At 35.9% G+C, this 26,301-nt stretch overlaps 1 protein-coding gene across 1 annotated transcript; it reads right to left on the reverse strand.

Moving 5' to 3' along the window:
- Window positions 1-153: 153 nt before the first annotated feature.
- LOC145636294 (protein MOR1-like) lies at window positions 154-24,530 on the reverse strand. The gene is made up of 54 exons (XM_081687815.1): window positions 23,865-24,530; window positions 23,608-23,713; window positions 23,385-23,508; window positions 20,883-20,962; window positions 20,590-20,767; window positions 20,433-20,497; window positions 19,508-19,590; window positions 19,098-19,183; window positions 18,808-18,921; window positions 18,581-18,700; window positions 18,220-18,322; window positions 17,625-17,761; window positions 17,392-17,457; window positions 17,176-17,293; window positions 17,056-17,090; window positions 15,671-15,733; window positions 15,468-15,569; window positions 15,279-15,384; window positions 14,966-15,078; window positions 12,317-12,404; window positions 12,094-12,194; window positions 11,786-11,893; window positions 11,549-11,654; window positions 11,383-11,462; window positions 11,159-11,305; window positions 10,962-11,037; window positions 10,714-10,838; window positions 10,461-10,571; window positions 10,209-10,358; window positions 10,024-10,098; window positions 9,840-9,921; window positions 9,629-9,756; window positions 9,430-9,531; window positions 9,260-9,334; window positions 7,202-7,297; window positions 7,022-7,123; window positions 6,778-6,879; window positions 6,283-6,465; window positions 6,085-6,196; window positions 5,293-5,369; window positions 5,137-5,216; window positions 4,383-4,445; window positions 4,154-4,280; window positions 3,893-4,015; window positions 3,193-3,270; window positions 2,918-3,076; window positions 2,679-2,837; window positions 2,277-2,374; window positions 2,011-2,167; window positions 1,778-1,894; window positions 1,582-1,677; window positions 1,347-1,418; window positions 985-1,273; window positions 154-877 (listed from the first exon to the last, which is right to left on the reverse strand). The coding sequence occupies exons 1-54, from the start codon at window positions 24,025-24,027 to the stop codon at window positions 615-617; spliced, it is 6,069 nt and encodes a 2,022-aa protein (XP_081543941.1). The 5' UTR covers window positions 24,028-24,530; the 3' UTR covers window positions 154-614.
- Between the last annotated feature and the right edge of the window lie 1,771 nt (window positions 24,531-26,301).

Raw genomic sequence — 26,301 nt, forward strand, 5'->3', positions numbered from 1 at the left:
TTTTCACTTTCCTTAAAAAGTTTTGCTATAAGCAAACAAAAAGCAACTAATCGATTTTGATGCTATTGAGGAATATGAAGATAGTGCCAACATATACACTAAATTTAAGCAAAAGAAATAAAGCCGTAGAGAAAAATTGCCCAAAAGAAATAGTTGCATCAACACAAAACAAAACTTTTCATTAAGTTACATCAAAAAGATACATCTGTAACAAAAGATAATGTCAATTATCATATACAAAATGATAAGCTGTAAGGTTTACAAGAATCATTGCACACAATGGTTAGCGGAAGAAAAATTTCTTATACTATTCCCTGATTAGTCTCTCATCAATCACCCAAGAACAAACCTCGGGCCTTTTACAGCTGAACAGATTACAGCTAACAGTATACCATGCACCATTCGTAAACAAGCTTTTCTGGGAAACCAATCAAAAACATCCGTTACACCCACCATGGAATTCAAGTAAAGCTTCCCATCAAATTTGGTTACATATTCTTATGTACAAAATCCGTGAGTGTACAGAGGTCTGCCCAGAAAAGGCACTGAACGAGATCTGCACTATGTGAGATGGTAAAGCAGCTTTCAATAATGTGATCCTCAATTTTACTGTCCTATACATGATCAAATGACCCACTCTTTAGTCTTTGCATCCGGGCTTGCAACCCAGATAGTGCCTTCTCATCCATAGGAAGAACTCCACTGTGAACCGGGTTGTCAGCAGCTGAATCATCTAGCTCATGCTGAGCTTGATTATGAGTGACATTACCATTCATTGGCATCAAGGGCCTGTTTCCAGATTCTGGATTTACACCTGCTGCAGCTAACTGCATGTTCTTCATCCTTTCTCTAATAGCATCTAATGTCCCGGTAGTAACTGTTCAACAGCAGCTCCCAAAATCAAAAACAACTTCCCAAGGGGAAAAAAGAGAAGAGAAAACACAAACACACACACACGAACAAAAAATAAAAAAAAAAAATTACCTCCTGTCGCCAGTCTGTCACTTCTTTGGTCCCCTAGGAGCTGTTGGTGATCAAAATTTGAACTTCTAGAGATTGCATTGGCTGTCTTCTCATCGTCACTGAATGATGGGGGTAAAGAAAAACTTGTTGGCTCAACTCTAGTATTCAACGATTTTGAATCATTAAGTGAGTTTGTATGTACAGGCGACAAAGGAGCTAATTTTGGCGATGAAAGATTCAGTGATGATGGAGGTGGAGTTGCTAATGGGACACTAGAAGGTGTCCTTCCGGCAGCTGCATTCTTCTCCATCTGCAGCAATGAACAGATGAGCACAGCACCGCAATTAATAATTAATGTCGATGATAGTGAATTAGCTGCATACCTGTGCCAATCCATCTCTTATATATGTTCTGAATGCTTCACTGGCATTTTGGAGCTGAGCAAAGATATCAACCTACAAATAGGAGTAGATTGTGAGCATAAATATGCTTAAAGCAGTAGGAGATAACCAAACTTGAGCAAAATCAAGCAATTGTGTAATGCAAACAGAGAAAAGAGGCTAATGGGGGTAGAAAACAAAGCAGTAGGAGATAACCAAGTTGGTGCACAATAGTTACCTTGGGGTATAATTGTGTAATGCGATACAGTTCATAAAGACCAATACTGCAAGTCTGCTTATCTCCAATTTTCTTAAAAATTGCAGCCAGTTCTTGCTGCAAAAGACATACGGCCAAGATATCATAATCAGTCACAGCTACATGTATTTAAGGCATAAAAGACCATATGTCATCAACATTGATAGTCCAGCATTACCTTCAACTGAGCGTCTGCAGAATGAGTGGTAGAAGATGGATTATTAGCAGTTGAGTCACCCCAATGAGTTTGGCCCACAGGTCCAGTGGGGGTAAGCATCCTTGCCGCTGCCAAAGTCTAGTACAGGAAAAATAGTAAAATCATAAAGTAAGAATTAATCACAACATGTGAAAGCCAGATCAAAAGCTACACAACTGATTAAAAACCCAAAACGCAAAGCAAAATTCCAGCACCTGGAGATTCAAATCAATGTATGCAAGGATAATGGGTTGAGGCTCCATATCTATAGGAACCATGGAGAGATGACCTTTGATAGCTGTACCCCGGAGTTTTACAAGTTCATGCAAAACAGTTTTAACCATACGCAAAGGTTTATCATCAGCTCCCGCCCTTCATGTAGACAGAATTACATCAAAAAGAAGAGTGAACAAAAAGGATGAGTGAGTATAATCCTCAAATAAGAAGAAACCAGAGCTAAAACTCAAAGAGGGAAAAATACCTTCTCCTTATTTCTTCCATTCCAAGCTCTTGAAGGTACACATGGATGCTTTGAAGAATGCGGTCTAGGTCCACATCATATATAGTGCTTTGAAGAACCTGAAGTAGGAATAAGCAATTTAAAAAACTGATATCTTTCAACCCTCAGTTAATCCAAAAAAAGTGCAGTGTAGCAGAGAAAAATTAAGAAAAAAAAAAAAGAAAGAATTGTATAGAAAATTAAGAGGGACAAAGAAGATTGATTTAAATAATATTTACTATACTGAAAATGTCTTTTTAGAGGAGCATTAAACAAAAGAGTATAAATATACAAGTGTCAGCACTGGGTGTTTTTGAGCAGCAAAGCTTACACTCTATGCAACCCAAGGCTTTCACCCACCCGAGCAAAACATAGGAAAATTACCTTCGTTAGTTTTATCAAACATTTGACAACTAAATCAGAAAATTTCTGATTTCTAACATTCAGGGATTCATTCACCGCAGGTGCTGGCCATCTTGAGGAGCTCACTGGACTCAGTAGTTTAATGAGCACCACAAATGATGATGTCCTATCGGCATTGTCCTACAATAATTGACATTGCTTTCAGATAGGTCACTATAAAGGTGATGAAACAGTAGCAAAAAAGGCCAATTCATATATACCAAGATCTTAAGCATCAAAACATTCAAAGCTTTCAGAAGTTGGCCTCCATCATCCATGCGGGGAACCCGTTCATCCAAAAGCCAAAGAAGAAGTTCAGTAATGAGATTATCAAGGGTGCTCTCCTTGACCGCATGAGCTAGAGTCTTATTTTGAAATGTCTGCAGCATACTAAAAACCATCAGAAGAGCAACAAAAACATAGACATAAAAACTAGCATGAGTTGCAACAAGAAATATCCAAAGAAAAGAAGAAAGGAAAAAAAAAAAAAAATCACCTGCATGAGTGTGTTTAAAACATATTTACAGGACCTCGAAGAAGCCCCAGTTAGACTGAAGTCAAATGTCTTTGCAACCTGTTTCAATTAATCACAAAACTAAGGGTTGCATTGCAGGAAAAAAAAAAAATTGACAGAAATTACAAAATGCAAATCAATATCCCCTCAAATATCAAGTGTTACACATGCCTAATTCAGTTGATCATTTTAAGTGTTATACTTTTATTTCTGATAAATTACTACTTCCTCTGTTTCTTTATAGTTGCAACACTTCCCTAAAAAGGAAATGTCACATTAGTAGCAACACACTATAAAAAAGAAGGCTTTTATGGTGAAAATTGTATTATTACATTTATTTAAATCTCATGGCCCACTTGATTATACTTCTAATAAAAACCTGTTAACCGCATTTTAAGTGTATTGTTCTATTATATCATGTGAAGTCCACTTTTCTTAAATACCGTGATAAAGTGTGTGTTGCAACAATAAAGAAACGGAGGAAGTACATTATAATATTCTCTTTCTCCTCCCATGATCCCCGCTCCATTTATATTACCTCCCCTCTCAAATCCCTTGCATTTAATAAGCTATTGTCTTCACTATCATTTCTTACAATACAACATATCGATTAAACCTGCTAACATTATGTGCCTCAGTGCCTGTACAAATTGTAATACATATGAGAAAACGGAGAGAGTACCTTATTGGCTAAGATTATGACAAGTCGGTCTGCATCCTTGACAATGTCATCCATTGTACTTCCTTCAGGATCATTTGTGGCCTGCGCCAACTCATGGCAAACTACTTTCATTCCTTCGACAGACTGCACAGAATTACGTTGCAGGAAAGATGAGTTCAATGCAAGCAACAAGCATGGATTACAAATACATATATATAAACATGCTATAAATCAGAACTACATATAAAGGCCTTCTTTAAAGGATCATTTTAGCATAAGTACCTGCTCCGGTGCACCGTGTGCAATGATATCAAGTGCTTCATTCCAGTCAGTAGGACCACTAACACCAGCATGCACTCGAGGCAATGAATTTCTATCCATATGGAGTTCAGGATGAACATAGGGTTCCCTGAAACAGGCAATTCAAACAAATGGTCAATTTAAAATTGAACAGACATAAGAACAGCACAGAAGATAGGATGGAGCCCAAAGGAAGAAAAGCGGAGAATACCTGGCAAAAACTGGGCCACCAATTGATCTTGAAACTTCTCCACTCTGTTCAGCTATATCAGACCTATAATATGTTCAGATAAAAAATTAAGCAAGTAAATATTGAAGCTTTACTTCAGCAATTAACCAATTAAAGTGAGACGAGGATAGCAATAAAAGAAAAATGACCTGTTAGAACTTAAGGGCCAGGTAAAGAATGGTATGCATTTACATTGAAGATACAGGCGGTACAAATACAACAAAAATTAAGAGAATAAAGAATAAGCAAGAAATAGAACTAAATATATAAATCATAATTCATATGTAGGGCTCCAATAATAAGGAAATCCCCACCTCTTGCTGCTAAAACATACCCCCGCAGATAAGGGTGGAAAACATAAGATAAACTGGAATGACCATAAAATGAACAGATATAAACTGGCACAGGAATACTTTACTAACCCACCCAATGTCACAGATAGTATAGATTGGCACAAAAATAACTAGCACAAAGCATACACTCCCAACCTCAAAGACTTCCAGGCTCCAACTCTATACTTTCATGTAGGCCATCAGGCAAAGATAAAAATCACATCAAAAAGCAATCTGAACTAGGTGGTAAATATAAGAAAAACGAAAGCTTATAAAAGTGTCAATAATCGCGAAGGAAATGGAGTCGTTAGATAACCCTTTGCTATAGAACCATTGTGAAAAGTAATACATCATAAGAAACAAAGAAAGTAAAGCCGCATAGTTAAATATTAGGATATCCTCACCCATTATCCCTGACCGAACGTCTTAAAGCAGCCCTTGCATCTCCAGGCTTCCCTTCCCTTCTCTTGTCCATATCACGAGCCTAAAAAAAAGCACTATGTGATCAGCTAAAACAATCAAGACAATTACCATTAATACGAAAGAAAGAAATACAATACCTTTGTCTTAAATTTTTCATCTATCATACTTCTTTGAGCATCTGTTAATTTCCCTACATATCTCCAAATATCCTCACCTGTAACAGAAACAGTGTCAAAAAAGAAAAAATTAGAAGGGTATCTCATTCTCCACTAAGATACTTCTCCAATAAATAAAACTGTTGGACTAAATGAAGTTTATAAATCAATTCCACTAAAAGAAGCATGACCACAGATGGACTGGAAGAACTGAACTATCCTGTAATTCACTCTTGTATCTTACATATTGTTTATCATGCGCATGACCATGCAAAAGCCGGAACAGTGAATAATTATAAAGAACACATTAAATTCAGAGATGAACAACAATTTCATTGTTAATTGTAGAGGCAACAATGATACGGGAAATTACGAAACAAAAAACTCCATATGGAAAACACGATTTACCTTTAAAAAAAGGCTTTCTAGATTTGCAATCTTTGGTCACACACCAAAAAGATACAAAGTACAATTTTGCAAGTGTATAAATCTACTGATTGAGCTAATATTCAATTTTTAGAAGCTGGAACTCTGACTATAAAGTTCAAACAAGCCTTTTTTGGGATAAAATGAAAAGAAAAAAAGAAAAAAAAAAAAAATCAGAGCCAAGGAAGGAGGAATAGGGGTGCCATATCTCATAAAAAAAATGGAGATCCAATCATCCATAACACCAAAACTCTACAGTATAAAACAAGCCAGGAAAAAGTTGTAAAAATAGGACAAACAACTAAGGAACTGAAAAAATATATGAACTAATGATTCAGCATTTGATACCTAGAATTTTGTAACCAGTGGCCAGCGCGTTCAGAGCAGCCTTTCTAGTTTCACCATCTCGTTCAGCTGTTAAACTTGCAACAATCTGCAAGCTTTTCAGCTGCCCACTTATCTGTGAAAAAGGAGACAAGTAGATGCTCAATTTCACCATCAATTAAACACTAATCCTAAATATTTTTTTAAAAGACCCAAACTTACCTCAGCTCCATGATTGTCAAGAAGGAAACCAACAAGATCTGCACACTCTATACGTGTTCGATTATTTTTTGAGCGTAGTCCCTCCACGACGTAAGGAAAAAGTTTTGCTGCTGGATATATACTAACAATTTGTTTAGTGAGCTCATGGATTTTTTCTCGTAGTTTCTCAATGTTATGTCCAGACTACAGATTTAAAAAGAGGCCAAAATTAGTTCTCATCCAACAGAAACATGCCTTCGAATGAAGCACAAAGAGACCATAACAACCAAATGATTATACTGATTTTAACTGGAAAATATCAAATATGTTGCAAAAAGATCTAAAATTGTTTAAATCATATATCAGACCCAAATCATTCACTTCGTTTTGCAAGACAGTTGCAATGAAACAAAAATGAATGAATGTTCTGTGCTTCATCAATTGCACAACAGCATCTAGATATATCAAAAAAAAAAAAGGAAAAAAAAATATCTAATGAAAAAGAGAAAGCTTAACCTTTTCTACCAAACACGGAAGAAATATGGCTGCCTCTGCTTCAGTCAATGCATACCCCTCAATCCTTAATGCCTCAAAAAATTCAGGAAGAAATTCTAAAACCTGTGATTAAGAAAAGGGGAATTGCCTATTAGAGATGCCTGATATTATACACACATTCCACGAGCAAGATTATGTTACTATATAAGGAATTAGAAAAAATGCTCAAGGTACTCAGATGAAATGAAGGTAGCAAATATCACACCTTCAATAAGCATGTTGTGTTCGATTCACAAAATCGCAAAACAAACCACCTTAAAACTATATCCATAACTTCAATCAGATCCTTTACGATGGTTGGAAGTGCCTGTTGGAAGAAATTAGATATAAGAATTGAATCCCAACAATACATAATAAATTTGATACGGAGTAGAACATAACTCACCCTATGTAACACTTCGATGCCATCCACGTGCTTTTTGAAGTCTGTACTCAGAAGCCTTCTGTTCAGATCTTCCCTAAAAAATTTGGCAAGCCCACTCTGCAACAAAACAGCCAGTTTACAAATAGTTCAACATATTAGCCCACCACTTAATTAGATTAAGAAATATATTCCCTCTGTCCCCAAATAATAAGCCCATTTCTCCCAAAAAAATCCTTGTCCCTAATACTACCTCTGTTTTGTATTATCTGCAACAAACTTGGTTGCACAATCCCCAAGACAAAATTTCTTAAGCAAAGATTAGTAAAAAAGGGGCATATGATTGATTGGATGAGAGAGAAAGTAAACACCATCGGTACCCACCTTGTAACCACCCTCTCACCACCACTAAGATCTGAAACCCACCACCACCACCCAAAACGCACCCAACCAACTCCCACCACCACCAATCGAAACCCCATATCATCAGCCACCACCAACGAACGAAACCCCATGTCATCCGCCAACACCAGCGAACGAAACCCCACGTCACTAGACCACCAACCCACACCATCAGCAAACGAAGCCCCGCGTCACCAAACCACCAACGAACCGAAACCCCATGTAACCAGGCAAGCCACCACCAACGAACCGAAACAACCACCTTACCACCTCCAAAGGACTGAAACCCCAACAAACCACCACTAATTTAGATCTGAAACCCCAACTTACCACCACCAAGGAAACGAATAAAATCCCACCTCACCACCACAAAGATCTAAACCCCACCTCACGTCCTCACCACCACCAAGATCCAAGACGCAGCACCACCAAGACCTCACCTCCTATGTTACCTGGACACGGCATTTTGGCCGGCATACCCGGGTCGATACGACGCGACACCGATCCGGGTATGAAATCCGTTCCGGATACTCCATTTTGTTCTCGGGTACGGCGGCCATTGAAGGAGTTGAAGCTTTGAAGAAGATGAAGACGGTTCTCAAGAAAAGTGTGTGGGCAGTTGAAGACGGTTCTCAAGAAAAGTGTGTGGGCAGTTGTTGCTTCCCAAGAAAAGTGGGCAGTATATTTATTTATTTATTTATTGAATTTAATTTTAAAACTTTTTAAAAAAACTGTGTGGGCAGTTGTTGCTTCCCAAGAAAAGTGGTACAAATTACTAGTATTAGATTATTACTAGTTTGTTGGCACTACTTTGGCTTCCCAAGCAAGGTTTCGAGTGTTTTTCTTTTGAGTGTTTGTATATACAGTACTATTTTTGATAAATTATGGACAAAATTATTGCCGTATCCGTACCCGAGTCCAATGTTAAGACGGTGTCCCCGTGTCCTAAATTTTTTAGAATGGCGTATCCGACACTCGGATACGTACCAATATCGGATACCCGTACCCGTGTCAATGTAACATAGCTCACCTCGTATTGGTTTAAAAAAACCATCGAATTTCACCTTTTCCAAATTGCGAGTCGTAATATGAATTAGTGAGGGGCGGCGACTTTGAAAAAGGGAAAAGAGGTGGTGGCAACCTGGCAAGGGTGAGGTGAAATGGTCGGCGACTTAATCTGAGTGGTGGTGGTCGTGTGGTGGTTGTGAGAGGAGATAATAGGGTTGCTGCTGGCGGTTGAGAGGGAGGAGAGAGAAAATTTGGTGATGGTGGTGGTGGATGTGTTTGTGAGGGAGGAGATAGAATCATAGAATGTGGGTAAAAATTTTAATTATGGATAAATTAATTTGGAGTTAATATGTTGTTTATTGAAGTTAAGTAAAATTTAGTAAGGGAATGTTGGTAATTATACACAGAAAAATTTACTAAAAGAAGAAACTTTTGGTTTGTTGCGCATAATATGTAGCTTCCGTTTTTGGAAAATGTTGCAGATAATATGAAACAAAGGTAGTAGAAGCATCATGTGTCACTTAGATTGTCTCCAATCTGTCCATCATCCATTAACTTACATTTTTATTCAATATTAACCAACCGTATTTTCTCACTAATCCTAATAAAACATATGACCAAGTGACATCAGGTTTTACTTTAGAGTCAAAGAGAAATTAAGAAGTTACGAACCTCAAGATCTTGTACTTGCTCCAAACGAGGTTCTTCAAATTTAAAACGGCGGACAACCATCCTTTCCCTATCTTCCTGCAGAGCGTAATCATAACCACATAAATTATCACTCCCCTATAGTAATAAAGGATGCAACGGAATACAAACAAATAACCTCGACGGTGAAATACCTTGCTCGAATCTTTAATATTTAATAATGGCTGAGACTGGATAGCAATATCATGAACAGACATGATGGACTCTGCTCTTGAGCTCCGTGCCGGAGCAGCTCTCTGTAGAAAGATCAAAAGTCATTAAGATAATCAAAGCCACAAAATAAGTAAGATTAAACTGTGAAAGCTGGAGAATAATTAAAAACAGGAAACACACCGATGATGCTGATTTCGCTCCATACTTAGGTGCACGTTCCCCACCAGCATTAGAGCTAGTTTTACCAAGTCTCGTGCTCCCCTTAGGTAGTGATGTAGAAGAAGCAACTTGAGCAGAATCATGCACGTCTGATGGCCGAAAAACTAAGTGAACTTAAGCACAAACTAAGAAAATAATTAACAGACATGAGAAAAAATTTATAAAGGCATACCTGGAACACCCCCGTAAGATTTAAGTTTCTCAAGAACATGAGAAAGAGCCGGGCCTTGAATATCTCTCAAATTCTTGGTCACCTAAGAAGGCAATAAGGTTATGATTGTCAGAAAACAAATCCAAATTCACTATCAATAATCTTTCTTAATCACAATACATTAAAGCAGAGCCTAAAAATGCACCATTTCTGGACCACAAGCTTTAAGAATATCTGAAAGACATGCATCAGCTGCTTTACGAACATCAGATGATTTATCCTGAAATTAAATCCAAAAGAGTAAACAGACCTCAAATTAAAAAATGACACAGATTTAATTGGACCACGATAAAACAAACATAAACCATAAAAAGAATTGTCAAAGAATACCGTCATGGCAGTGGCAGCTGGCTTAAGCAGCTGCACCGCATCAGGAAATTCATTCATCACGGAAAGATGCTTAGATAACCATTCAAAAAGATCCTTACGCCCCTCAGCACCAAGTTTTGATTCCAAAAGAGCAGCAGTAATATAGGGTACCTATACTCACAGAACAGCATTAACAACAATTTACTGTTCAGTCAATTCTTGCTTCTTTACATTTACCCAAGATTCCAACAATAGTCATAATCTTAAACCAACCATTTTATCAAGATGGACAGCACCATGCCACAAGTCCAAAGTTGTTAAAACACATTCTCTCATTTGCTTTTTATTGTCACCAAGGCATTTCAATACATCTGAAAGAATTCCCTGTAAGAGCCACAATCAAATTCAATTTAGATAAAAAAACATACAAAACAGTAAAGAATGCACAAAAAAAAACTTGAAGTCACTGGAAAGACCCCAAGATAGAGCTCCAGCAAATTCAATATCAAAAAATGAACAAACAAACCTTGCTTGCTTTCTCAACCGGAAGACCCATGGCAAAAGCAACACCACCAATGGTAGAAGATGCTTCCATCACAAGCTTTTTGTTGCTGTCATTCAAACGGCCTCTAAGAGCACCGAACAACTCTCCTGTTTGTCAAAATAATACTCATAAACAACTAATGGGGGGAGAAATTACAACTGACACTGCCAACAAAAAGTATAACAGAAACTTCAAACATGATTGAAGCCATGAACATAACACAGTGATACCAGTTCCAATGGGTTGAATACGCTTATTGGCCTCCTCTAAAATTTTATTCACAGCTTCAATGGATTCCAAGCGTATCTGGATATTATCAAAACATAAAGATGATAGCACTTTCAATATCTTTATAAGGCAAATTCTGAAGCACAACATTACAAAATTAATGACAATACATAATTTGAAATGTTAAATTAATATATACCTTCCAATCAGGGCTTTCAAAATTTTTCAGCAAGGTTGGTGTTATCTTCGCACTAATATCTTCACGTGGCAAACCATCTGAGCCACCAGCAGGAACAGATGACAAATCGGTTGCTTTTACTGTTTTCTTTGGAGCTATAGATGGTCCCTGCAGCACAGGTAACACTAATCTAAAAAACCCTGCTAACTAAATACATTAGGATAGGAATAGTGAAATGCACATACCTCATAAGGATTTTTTTCATATTCTGCATCAAGCGCACTAAGAAGTGCAGGTTTAACATCCGTAAGGAACCCCTTGATGTCTGCAATAACATTAATTAGCACTTTTCCACTGCTTCACACATTCACAAGAAAAAAGCATGCAGTCGAGGGAAGAGGCTATAATCACCTGGGCCAACAAATTTATGCAAGACACCAATCAACTTAATCGTGGCATTTCTAGTAGCAGCAGTACTTGATTGTAGTCCTGTCTCCTTGCAGAAGTCAATTAAGTCCTTCACAGAAGAAAAATAGCATTTACATTAAAAAAAACTTTCCTCAAAAGAAAACTATTTCAGAACTCAATATTTCATGGCATAAAATAGACCTAATCTAGCATAGGATGTTTAAGACAAAAGACAATCACCTTCAATTTCAAAAGAGAAACACCAAAATCCTCAACAGCAGAAACCATCCATAGAATGCCTTCACTAAGGACCTTTGGATTCTTGTGCTCTTTCATAATTTTATATAACTGCAGCAAATGATAGTCATTTAAAAAACAAGCATAGAACATATAGAAAAGGTGAGGGTGTATCCCATATTCACGAAAAAGAAACATGAAATCAACTTCATTGAAAAATCCTCCACTGACAAGTGACAACATCAAGAGCATGATAAAAGTGTTTGCATGGTGGAAAATGAATACAGAGAATGAAGATAGAAACTACTTACTCTATCAAAAATAAATCCAGGACCTACTGCTTCCGAAAATGTAGTCAGGCATTTCATTGCTTGGGCTCTAGTCTTAATATCAGCCACCCTTTCACTTAGACCTGTGAAGTAGACAATTAATCAAAAAGAAATACAGAATATAAAAAAATTGTATCTCTGGATATCACTAGCAAGCAAAGCAACAATAAACTAATATGCAAGACAAAAGTAACAAGTTACTCACCATGAAGACAAAGAACAACACACTTTTTGGGAAATCTTGTAGCAGTCGATGCTACATAAGAAATAACTTCAACAGTTTGCTGCTGGACCTGTGATATTCAAAAGAGTAGTCACTAAACAACATAGCTGTGGTAAGTAAACAATGCCAAAACATTAACAACGATTGCCATAGAGCAAAAGATTGACTACAAAAAGGTGACTTATTAGCGAAAGGCTTAAAAACTTACCCAATACAACCACGGGTAAAATATGAATAATACTGAATCATACATCATTCACGACAGAAATACCAATACTTTAGCAGATATCCTTTAAACTCTCAACACATCCTTAATTCTTGATATATCTAAGTACAAATATCCTATGGAAGTATGGAGTGATAAACAGAGAGCAAGTACAGACTGGGCATATGGATAAGACAGACAAGCAAGGAATTTACTATCAAATTTTCTCCAAACTATATTCCTTGCTCTTTACTCTGATCATAAAAATTGACTAATTTTAGCGTTAGGAAGCTCCGGAGTACAGCCCTTTCATCTATTTGTATCCTATATTGAGTCAGGTTTAACACCTTTTTACTCTAACTAAATTTTAAGATTCAAAGCTAAAGATATTCATTTACAGATTGGCAATTTCAAATAAATCCACTATCCAATATAAGCTAACACTTGACTGACTTGTTATAGCGCTAAGAGAAATGTGGGTGTGTTTTTGTTCTGCATTCACCCGAAAAGAGAGGCGGATTGGGAAAATTATCTTTTTTTTTTTTTTGGTGTTTAGAGAGCCACAAGGGCGGGGGTAAGAATCGATGTTAGGATTTCTTGAAACAGGGAGGGAAGCTCTAACCACATAAGCTACCCCTCACTCTAAACACAATCTAATTAGCCTATACACAATCTAAACACAAAAGTCTTACCATTTTCCCAATTTCTATTAACAACTTCTACATAGAACACAAGGGACTAAAGGTAGTGTGTTTAGACAATCTAAATACAAGTGACAAGACTGACAACAGCTGTATGTCTACACCATAGCATGTGCAAAGTATCTTCACATCGATATAATAAGGAACCAACAATTTAGAATTAGTGAAAATTTGTGGTGACTAATTGTCATTGGATATAACGTTTATATCAGGGAAGACCAATATTTCTTGTTTTTCTACAGCACTTGCATGTAAATTATGTAAGATCTAGAAGGAAATAAAAAATCAAAAGTGAAGTCATTTTTGGAGAATTTGGACTTAATTATTTTATCGATTCAATCAATCAATCAAAGCATTAATCCTGTAAGTGGGGTCGGCTACATAAACTTAAAGTGATTATGCCGCATCGTCATCCACAAAAATCTTCCTCCTCCATCCCTTACCATCAGATACCTCATTGTCATGCAAGTCCATATGCTTCATATCCTTCCTAACTTCTTCCAACCAAGTCATTTTCAGTCTCCCACTACCTCCATGTCCCAATTATCCACTAAGAAAGTTCAGTCATTGCTTTTGGCTAAAAGCAATGACTGAAGCACTGAACTTTCTGAATATGACCAATGGATGAGTAATAAGGTTTTTGTTAGATGGTTATGTCATGCCAGATATTTCCTCCATGTTTTTCAGAGGAAACAGTTTCCTAAAAAAGGAAGATTCAAAATAAATGCAACACTTCAAAATTTTACCACATACAATTTCCCACGTATAAAATATCCTTATTTATTCATCTAGCTAAACATTAAGTTACAACTTCCAATCAATTATTAGAATTACACACTAAATTACCCACCTTATCAACAAAACCACTAACTCATATACCCAAAACCACCTATTTCTTCATCTTTAACCTCCAACCATTTTCAATATCAAAATACAACCACCCACTATTTTATCCTATGTTACTTGGACTCGGATGAAGTGTCAAATTAGACACAGGTGTCCAAGTATCGGACTCGCCCATTTTTTTGAAAAAATTTTTGTTTTTAGTTAAAAATGAAGTGTCCAAGTGTCGGTGTCCGACACGAGTCGTGTCGACACGGACACGTGAGGTAAATGAAAGAGTCCGAGTAACATAGATTTCATCATCAATCTACCTCTCTCTATGCCCATGAGACCTTCACACACAAGTCACGAATACTCCCCCCCCCCCCCCCAAAAAAAAAACTCCAACTTATTGACATTAAGCCACCACCAACATCTAGCTGTTGCTGGTGATTTTAATTTTAAAGGTCATGCAATGCTTACAAGTGAGTTGGAAATATGGTATGATGGAAGAAGGAATAATGGGGTGGGTTCATAGCAATGGGGTTTGGTGAGTTGGGGCAGCCAAATGGCAGAAGTTGATGATCGGTGCAGCTTCTGTGGCAAAGCAGAGGGATGATGGGATTTGGTGGTTTTTTTTTTAAAAAAAAAAAAAGTAGTTTCTCTCTCACACTTTCCCTTTACAAAATAAAGGATGTGTATCTTTACTGTTTACATAAATCCCCATGCCATTCCTACACGTTTCATCCAAAAAAATAGAGGATGTGTATTCTTTTACAAAATAAAGATTGGCGATACAAAAAACTATTTGTAAGAAAAAATGATTTCAAATAAAAAAAAAAAAAGTTTGGATCAGTGCAAGCTATCAGGTGATTATATAAGATGAGAATTTTGTTTTTTTACCTGAACATTTTTTTCACTCCATCCAGGGACAGCACATAACAAACGAATCAGAATCTCCACTGACTGATCAAGTTCCTGAATGCCCTCCACTTGCTCTTTCAATGAAGAAATTGCTGCATGGACATGGATGGAAAAAAAGAGAAAGAATAACACATTAAAGCTAACACTTAAAACATCAATATCAGCAACGACAGAGAAAAAGCAAAGCAACACAAAACCAATCTAAAAAGATCAGATACAAATCAAAATAACATAAAAGCAAGTCAAAAAAATGATTATAATGCCACACATAAAGGTTAAATAGAATCTAAACCTTCCAGCCTTTCTTTCCATACGGTGCTCTTTAATTGAGAAATAGTCTCTGCTTGTACAAGAGAACCCAGTCTGCTTTCAATTTCTTCAAGGCTCATCTCTGATGGCTGCTCACCAGGACAAACACAGGTTAATGACATTTTTTGTACCAAGTACCAGGGAACTTCGTCAAAAAATAAAGAAAAAATACCTCAACATCTTCCTGTTCAATTTTCACGGTTTTTTGCTGCCCACCTCCATCAACTTTTTTGCTGGCAGCAGGTTTTGATGTAGCACCTTTCTTGGCAGCAGGCTAATAGAATGTAAAAACAGACGATAAATTTAAAAAATCCCAGAGCAAAAAATATTACAACTTCATCTAAATAATGGATTCAAATGAACAAGAACACTCACAGCTGCCTGAACAGGCCTTTTTCCACTCAGCATACTTGCTGCCGACTTTTTAACAAATGAGGCCTGTCAACAACAAAAACAGTGTCACATTGTACAAAATAATAAGCCCACTAAAACAGGAAAACTGAAAAAGAAAACTAAATAAAATAAAACAATGCATTGCTTATCAAAGTATATACTTCCTCCATTTCTTTCTAGCTGCATCACTTTCCTAAAACGAAAACTTCAAATTAGTTGCATCACTTTCCTTTTAGTTAATAAACTCTATCTATCTCTCTCCTAACACATGAGTCCATTTTTTTAATCCCTCTATTTATCTCATCTTCAAAAATTGCCTAGGAGTCCGCAAATTGCAAAGTGATGCAACTAAAAAAAAAAGGAGGAAGTACCTTAGTTTCAGAAAATTATATAAAGATGAAAATCATTGTCTAACATAGACTAATTATTCTGAAATTCCTCAATCATCCACAACACATAAAACACCGGTTTAAGCTTTAAATCGACAACACATCTAAAATTTTACTTCACTGAAGTAATCATGGCTGTATGGCATATACTCTCAAAAACAATGAAGAACACCAACTTTCATCCACGACTCGATTACAAAAGAATGATTAAAAAACAGCTTGTCCTCATTCTATATTCTCAATTTTTTTTAGTTGGTAATCGACAAAGTACTATGCTACCTATGATCCTTTAGGCTCAGCTTGGTTTGACGTAAAACAATTCAAAAAAAAATCGAGTTTCATGGAAAACTACAATTGCAAATTTGTTTTCCTTTGTTTGGTTCCTTGTGAGAAAAGTTGTAGAGAAATTAAAAAGAGCGGAAAAATTATATAGATGCGAGTAAAGTAAAAATGAGGTAAGGAGGAGAGAGGAAAATGTGGCTTCCCTTGTTTAGTAAAGAAAAATGCTTTCCACTGTTGAGAGTGTAATTTTCCAACGTAGGAAAATTGTTTTCCACCCTTTCACAGACCAAAAGGTAAAACAGGGATAATGGGAAAATCATTTTCCATGAAAATATTTTACATCAAACAAAACAAACCCTTAATATTGCAACATGGGGGGAATGCACCAGGGGGTAGTGGGAAAATAGAAGAGGAAGATAGGCAAAATTTTTTAAAAAAAAAAACGTCCTTGATAATACAAGCATTTAACTAACGCATACAAGTAAGGATATAATTGTATTAAATATTAGCAGTGTAAAAGGAAAAGTTTGTTTTTTGTAAAATGGGTACTTTATTAGCCAAAAAAAAGGCTTTTGAAATACATTGTCTGCAATTTGGACTTGGGAGTGAAGGCACCATTGAAAGATAAAAGCACAAATCAATGTAAAAGAGATAGAAAACAAAGATAAATAATATTAAATAAGCAGCAAAACACACCTCAGATGCAGATCCACTTGAGACTTGCACATTGACTGACATGCGATGATCAAAATAAGAGGTTAATACAAAGGACCTCCAGTTTCAAAGGACAATAGAATTAAAAATAAAAGAACACACCTGAGCTTCCACCAGCAGGTGGACCACTTTCAGAACCACCAATCATTTCATTAAGCTTTTTTCTCCTGACATCATCAAGTTTCTCTAGTGACCTTTCCAAAGGTCTCATACCTACCAACTAAAACAAGAAAAGAGATGAACATTTCAGTTTCTACTTTGCAACATGTTGACTTGAAGACTAAGGAAAAGTTAGAATATAAGATACTCAGTACTCACCTTGGCTATGGCCGTCAAAACAGAAAAGGCTGCATCTCTTACTTCAGGAGTCCCATCATTAAGACACTGCACATTACACAAAGCATATCATCATAAGATTAGAACTATAAGAATTATAGCAGATCCAAATTCAAGCAACAGGTATCACTAGTATGAAAATAAATAAATTAAACAGCTATTCAAAAAATATACAAAATAAGCAGCAAATAAAGTCACCAATAAAAGTCACTGACCTCCATACATATGGGAACATAATCCTTGTGAGCTTTTTGAATGACAGTCTTGTTGCTAGTCTCGATACAAAATGTGAGCCAATTTAGAGTCAACGATCTCACAAGAGGAACTTTATTTTTCACAGCCGTTTTAACATCTGAAGAAATAAAACAGGAATAAGAAATGAGAACCAAATGGAAATTGACAGCTAGACAACATCTACAATAGCTAACCAAAAAAAAGGTGTTTGAACACTTACGGGGAGATATACAAAAAAAGAAATTTGTCACAGAGAAAAACATACTTCCTCCATCCCAACAATTCTCATGTTTAATAAGTATACTCACACAATTACTGACACACTTATGCTATACCAATTCTTTACTCTGCCACAACTTAATCAATAAGTTCAGTTTTCCTGCACTGCTCAGAGTGCAATTGGACTCAAACGTAAACAGTTTGAAGGTTTAAATGGCATGTACCATGTAATGCATCAATGTTCCAAGTAGCTGGCCCAAGTATCACAATACTTGAACCTGTGGACTGTAGTCTACAGACATCCAAATATGCCTGTGCATTTCAAGGAAAATTAAAAAGTAAAAAATGAAAGTTTACCTTCGACAATATCAACGAGATTTACACATCCAGACTTGTAAATGGCTTGTAACGTTTGAGTTAAAGCATCTGTGATGGTAGGCTTTTTCTCCTTCAGTTTTTCCTGTGAGAAAAGACGAAGTTATATCTTTAAGGCAGTCACATTACACAAGGTCACAAACAGAAATACATTTAGAAGAGGGGGGTGGGGTGAAATTAGGAGCACCGAGGAGTCATGTAAAGATATGTTTAGTCAACATGGTGGCACACATCATTATAACAATACCAAACTTTATACAGTAAGCAGATGCAGCACAAAACACAACAAAGACAGCAGCCTGATTAAAAAAAAGGGCATCCAGAAAGAATTGTGATATCTTACAAGTAAAACAGGAAGCAAAAAGCGTGAGCTCCCAGCAAAGTGCGCCCTTAAGCCTCGAGCAAGGTTCCCAATAGCCTGTATGGCTTCAGCTGCAACAGCTATGTTTACATCTGTGACTAACTGCAACGATATTATATAGTCAAACATGTTAAACAGCAAGAGACTAAGCACAGTCAATGAAAAGGATTTATTATATATAAGAGGTAAAAAAGAGGTGTCAAAACAACCTTTTTGAGTGTTCTGCAGACTTCAGTGAAATCACCTGGTGCTATCCTCTTAGTGGAAGCAAGTTTTGTCAACTCTGCAACAGCCTCCTTCCGTTCAGACCACTTAGTAGCTTTCTAATCAAACCAAATCAGAAATGACAATGAGTCTCCCACAACTCTCCCAAAGAATAAAGTTGACCAATGAACAGTAGATTGAAGTGTCAATTAGCCACTGAAATGATAAAACCCTACATTTATAGTACATAGAACCAACATTTACAAAGAGAACAAAATGGTATAAGAGAACTGACCACTCCATCCCAAAATCCTGATTTCTCTAATGGTGTTAATATGTCCACTGGATCAACTAACTCATATTCATCTATAACCTGTGGAGCTGAAACCAAAGTGCTGCTATCAATTTCAACACAGTAGCAAGCCAACATTAATTGGGGGTTGCCCCAGTCAAATATGGCAATTATATGGAGCTATATGACATGCGCTACTCTATTTATAACATATATCACTGAATTATTGAACTATTTGATGCAGTACACTAGTACAGCACCAAATGGAAGTACAGGAGACAAAATAATCTACCCAATCAACTTTTTAGCCTTTTTTTTATTTGCTAGTGTCATCGACAACACAGTATTCGATATGAGGTTGTACATTATAAAGGACAGTAAGAGGCTAAAAGCCAATGTATATAGTAGCATACCATCGGATGTAGATTCTTCTGATGGTCCTGCATTTTCCACTTCAGCAACAACCTCAGGTTCGGGCTCTTTGTCTTGTTCAGATCTGAATTTACATGGATAATAAAAAAGAATATCATTATTGTATTCAGCAAATGTTCTACGGAAACAAAATTCATATTCGTGATATTCACAGACAATTGATTCGCCTTTTAGCTGAAGAAGGGAAATCCTATGTATTCAAAAGCCTTATTCATGCTAAACACACAGGTGGTCAGGTAGCTAAAAATTCTGGTCAATAAAAAATATTTCATGCAGGAAGCTGTGAATTCAATATTTACCTCCCAAATGAAATAGTGAATTGAGAGAAGATGCACTGGAATCAATGGTTTTGTTTTGAATATGATTAGAGGGTATCTAACTACATAAATCAATGGTTTTGTTTTGAATATGAGCAACCCAATTTTAATACGAACAAAAACGTTCAGATGGCCAACACTAAAAACAAAACAGATTCAAGAACAGAGGAAAAGAAATCAGGAAAAGGAAAATGGGAAGAAACCCCATGACAGAAAGAGTGTATTTTTAAGGCAAAATCCATATCTGAAAAAGAAAACCCAAATAAAAGCAGATAAACCTTGCTTGACAAATATATCACCCCTTGTGCCATCAGGCAAGTATACATTCAAATTCAGGACATTTCGGAAAAATCAAACGTAGCTCAATTTATGGACATATTTTTGACCCCAGCCTCAAGCAATCATATTATCACAGAAATTAAGCAGCCTAATTAAGATAATCAAGAAATTAGTGGAATGGTATGAGCATCTATGCAACAATTTAGAGGTTTTAGACAATTCCAGCCTATGAGCATAATGAATCACTTTTGACCCCACACACTTTTGTCACAATCAGAAAGCGCAAAATCAAATTGCATACTAGCATCACCTTATCTTTCGTGTGGGCTTTGCTATCCCGCTAACATTGACAAGCTCTGCCTCCAGCTCTTTTTTCTAAAGACCCAAAAATAAAATAAATCATCACTCCAGCATATTAGATACGAAAGTACACAGAAAAAAGTATGATAATATATAGATAGTTTTACCATTGTATCCCTCATTTTTTCGAACAAGATGGATTTGACAGGGTCCTGTCCAATCCAGCGACATAACTCTAAGGTCAATCCTTTAGAGGATGCACGAACATTTTGGTCTTGATGATCAAAAAGCTCTGGTAACATCTTAAGAATTCTTTTCGGGGGAATAATCTTGGACCCAAATTCACTATTTAACATCCCAAAGATAAGATAGATTGTAAGCATAACAGAAACTACATAGAAATCGCATAATAACAGAACCAAAAATGATATATTAAGCACAAGCAGTACAGCCCACGAACCTTAACGCTTGAAACATGACGTCGATGGCAGGAACAACAGCTTTAGCCACTTTGGCTTTAATAGCCTTTTCCATAGCATCCTTGCATTGAATAAGTAAAAAAAATCATTAGAGAGAGAGAGAGAGAGAAATAACATACAGAGTTTTCGAGGTCATTTACTATAGCTAGAAAGCACAACAGAAACAACAAGCATGTTTCTGCTGACATCAGCCAACAACCACATACGGTGAAAAAAATGGGGTGCCAAAGAAAACAAAAATTGCATCATTGTTGAGTAAGTTACAAGCGCATTCTACAACACATCAGCAATACCAGCTGATGCTTAAATCCATTTTGTGTAAATGAAAATATAGAATACAAAAGACCAGATAACGAAACAGGTCGAATCATAACCACAGAAAGTCCACAGGATTCAACTTGTCAACTCTCATCAAAATAAATTTGAAAAATTGTTGCAAGACATAATGCCATAGATGACTATTACACACACTAAAGCCAGCAGGGTCAGCCAATTTACACATGATAACTAAAAGCCAAATTGACCTAACGGCTCAATCACAATCTCTATAACTCTGTAAGTTCAAAGACCTCATCTTTTGTCAGCATACATGAGAAAAATTTTGTTACAATGATTAAACATAAGCAGCTCCTAGAAAACCCATGATGCTTCATGTGTGTTATTGAATTCAAAATACAAATTTTGTCATAATCATACGGTAGGAAGTGTAAAAAACAAAGTCCCCTCTATAGACATAGAGAGCTACTATGAATCAAAGACAGAAGTTTATGTGAACATGTCATGGCAGATTGGCCCTAAAAGTACTTCTAAAAGCATATATAGGCGATAGGGTACATGTAGGACATAAATTTATCAACCAGATTAAATATAAATGTCCATTCCTGGGATAAAGAAAAACATTTATTAACTATTTATCATATCTAACATACAATCCCGAACAGAGTATTGTAAAGTTGGACACCAATTTAGGAACCCAAGATGAGTTGCTATCACTTTGGCACAGGAGGCACACAGACCTCAATCGTCACATAAAGCTACAATAAAATTCTGGTTAAAATACCCCGTTTATTGCAAAAAATTTAAAACTAATAATCTTAACATTCCTCTTTAAATTTGGGTTAAACCATATTAACATTTTTCTACAAAATAGACCTTTCAGTCAAGATATTTTTTTATGGAAAGAATAAAAAGAAAAGAAGAGAATGAATATCTCCAATAGTAACAAAGGGAGCTTCCATGGATTAACATACAGGCGAAACTGGTAGCGAGGAATCAGCCAAAAGCTACACATTCCTTGGTAAATCAGGAGAATATTTGAAATACGTACATACATATTTTTCGACTAAGGTAAATCCAAGGCATTGCAATTTCTTTTCCTTGAAGTTTTCTAGGCGCAGCTTGAGACTAGGCTTACTCTAGTACTCTCCATTTCAAATTATATGCAACGACTTGACATAAAGTCTTATTGGCTAGCCATTGGTACTCCACACTACATGAATGATATAAAAGCATTTAAGGAATACCTCCATTGTCTTTGAATCTCTCTTTCATCATAGAATTTAAATAACTACTCCTAAGTTCCAACAACTTCATACAATTACCTCTTCATTATCTCATAGAGCTTGGTATCTAATCTCTTCTTCCTCCATATGAACTTTAACCTTTCAAGTGTTTACTGAATTGGGTTCTCTTATCTCCAAATATATTAAACATATGGTACCATTTTTCCAGATAATTGTAAACAAAAGGTACATTTCTTGTCCAAAGCTTATTACAATTGCAACTTAACAAAAAGCATATTATACTAATAGTAATTGAGATGATACAAAGGTAGTAACACTACATTTAGGCCAAAGTACCCATAAAACTACGCCCTAAAACTTACTAAAACCATGTAGGGAAGGAAATGATCACAACTTAATGTTTCAGCACTCCATATATAACGAGAGTATTGAGTTAGATGAAATAAGAGCAAGAAAGACTTCAATATACCACCCTTCAAACTCTCTACCGTGAAAATTCAACATGTATATTCTATTAATCTGAAACTCAATCCCACAAACCTTTTCCATTGATTACATGAGAGCCTAAACTTGGGCTTCAGAACCCTTTACAAAGCAATGAAGACGAATCCAGACAATAAGTTTTTTTATAACCAGAACCCCATCAGCTAGAAAAGCTGACCATGAATATACTAGCTAAGAAGCTTACACTGCTGTCTAATACTCCAGAGTAGATAAAACCAGACACAGTCTCTATGTCACTTGCAAAACGTACATAGCCAAACACTAGTAAAATACAATTCCAAAAACAACCACTGCATTACAAGTTTACAAATGCAAGGCCATAGTGCAATACACTTTTGCTCCAAAATCTATCCTAGCACTCGTTCGCCCAGTAGAAAAGTAGCTCACATATTCGAAACAAAACGAAAAACTGGCTACTTAATTGTGTAATAGAAACTAAGCAGGAAAGTTTCATACCAGGAAAGCCTCAACTGCCTCCAACTCCACCCAGAGTATAAACACCATTTGTGCCTTCTCCACAGTCTTCGGCCTCCCGGTAAGACATTTCGCAACAACGGCATCACATACTTCTTTGCCATACCTAAATCATAAACACAAAACCAACAAAATTACCCATTAATTTCAAAGCAACAATGAACAACCCAAAACCAACAATTTCACTCTCTTAAACCAAACCCACCTTCCAACATCCGCATCCGCAGCTTTTAAATACGCAATCAAAGCATCAAGCGCCTTCTCTTGCACCGGTGCATTAGAATCAGTCACTGTTTTCTTAAAATAATGCCCTGAAAAATTCCAAACCAAAATAAAAATTCAAAAAAACCCCATTTCACACAATAAGATCCAAACCCAAAATTCAAATGCATTATCAAAAAAACACCCAAATTAATCAGATCTAATCAACTAAAACAAAATCAAAAACCCTAAAAAATATACCAAATTCACGAAGCCGAGTGTCCTTAGGATCGGTAATGGAGTCGAAAAATGCAACTAGGTCGATGTTCGCATCATTTCGAACCTTCCAATTCTTATGAAACAATCGATCTTCCCATGGAAGTTTCTTCGCCTCCTTCAACAACTTCTCATCTTCCGTCGACATAATTTACCCAGAAAATTACACAATTTTTTTTCTAGGGCATAAAATTTGCAGAAGCTCGATCTGAATTTGAGCAATGAGAGCAAGAAAAATGTGAGAAAAAATAAAAATTTTGTTCGAAATTTTCGGAAATTCAAATTTTTTGGTTCAAATTTTTTCTCTCTCTTTCTGTTGCCGGCGATGAGAGAGAAAATTAGAAAAAATAAAATTAAAAAATGGACAAGAGTAAAGAGATAGGAGCGTACACTATAATTTCATCAAAAATAAAAATAAACAACTTTTTTAATTTTTCTGATTTTGAAAATGAAATGTTAAAAAAGAAAAAGAAAAACGAAGGAGAGAGAATAAAGGAAAGGTGTTTTGTGTTGTACGCTTTCAGGTTTAGGTGTGTACACTTACTCGCACTCATGGAAGTTTAGTGTCCACGTGCTTGTACCAATTTTTGGTAAGCAAATCTATGTTGCTATGACTCTAGCTATGACCAAAACTATATATTCTTTTCGTTTCAAATTCATCCAACACTTAAGACCGGTAAGGGTAATTAGATTGGTCGAGTTGGATAGATTAAAGTCGATCATTTCAAGTAAACCTCGCCTAGTGCTTCCTTGATAGTCTTGCGGATTGTTTTTAGTTTTTGTTATTTTTCTTTCTTTGGTGTATGCCTAAAAAAAAAACACAAAAACAAATAAATAAAAAAATTAAATCGGATTTTTCTTTCTTTGCTGATTGTTTGGGTTGATTTTTTGGTTTTTTATTTTATTTTATATAACGATTGTAAATACATTAATTATCAAATCGGATAACACCAACACATGGTTGAGCCAAGATTATGGTGTACTCAAAATGCATGACCGTGAATCATTTTTTACCTTTTTCTTCCTTCATATATATCTCCTTCCTCATGCGATTCACCACCGAAAACCAACCCACCTTTTCATCTTCTTTTCGCACGCTATTTATTCTTATCTTTTCGTCCCCATTTATTCTATCTATTTCTTCTATTTTTAAGTTATTTGACTATCTTTTCATAATCTCGTCAAATCCTCCAACAAAAATGCCAATACTCCAAAGCGATCCCAGCTACCTTCATATTCCTCATCCTTACTTGATCCCACCCTCCTTCGTCTCCTTTTTCATTAAATCTCTTCGATGGAGACTTCGCCAACACAAACATCATCATTTCTGATGGCAAAACAAAGACCCTAAGGGTCTAAGAAAAATTGCGAAATATATGGCAAAGTTGACCTAAAAGCTAGCTAGGTGAGTTTTTTCTCCTCTATTGATGTCGTGCTTTCCCTCTTCCATTGAAGTTAGACAAAAGTACAATAATTCATTTTTTATATATATAAAAACCAAATCTTCAAGTTTTTTATTTACAAATTTGCCATTGGATCGGATAAAGAATTGATTATCAAAGGTGAGAAGCTTGTATGTATTCACTCATTTTGAAGCACATATTAAAAATAAAAATAAAAACAATTATTAAGCCATGTCCGACAAGAAAATCTGATCTAAATAAATATCAAAAAATTTCCAATTTGATATTACAGATATCAAAAACCCGGATTAGACCATATTGGATTCGTTAACCAAATTTTAATAGCCCTATAGTCGTTTGGTTCATTTTCGCAAAATTGATAATAAAGTCTAACATTGAACATGCAACTTTCAATTATGTCGTACAACCAAGATATGCTATACTTTATTATTTTTTAAAAAACAAAATACTTACATAGTAATATGTTATTAATGACATTATGAATAAAAAAATACAAACAAAGATATAGAGGCATAAATGTATACTAATGATCAACCTCATATAATAACTCGACATTATCGGACCTAGATATAAGTAATAAATAGTAAAAATTTGTATCTCTAAAGTCTTTAAAAAGAAATTAAAGGTATCTAAAATCCGTATATGTTAATTTTTTATTTGTTTTTTAAAGGTAAGATAATAAAAACATTAGGATGCCCTCCTCACGAGGGGTACTCCTAATGTATCAGAAGAAAAAATTGAAATTAATTATAGTTATTACAAACATCATACTATCAGAAACTGTTGAAGAATAAACCTCTGAAGTGTCACCACATGTAAGTGTCCCACATTGGTTGAAGAAGAGAGAATTAAACACTTTATAAGGCTAAGGGGCTACTCCTTCTATTGTCATATGGTTTTGGGATGGAACCTCCTTGGACTTGTGAAATGGAATCTCTCTCTTGGTTTGCGGGTGCGGCCCAGACCCGCGTTTGATATGGTATCAGAGCCAAGCCCAC

This window comes from Chenopodium album, chromosome 6 (genome assembly GCF_948465745.1).
Source record: "Chenopodium album chromosome 6, dcCheAlbu1.1, whole genome shotgun sequence".
NCBI classification, from domain to species: Eukaryota; Viridiplantae; Streptophyta; class Magnoliopsida; order Caryophyllales; family Amaranthaceae; genus Chenopodium; species Chenopodium album.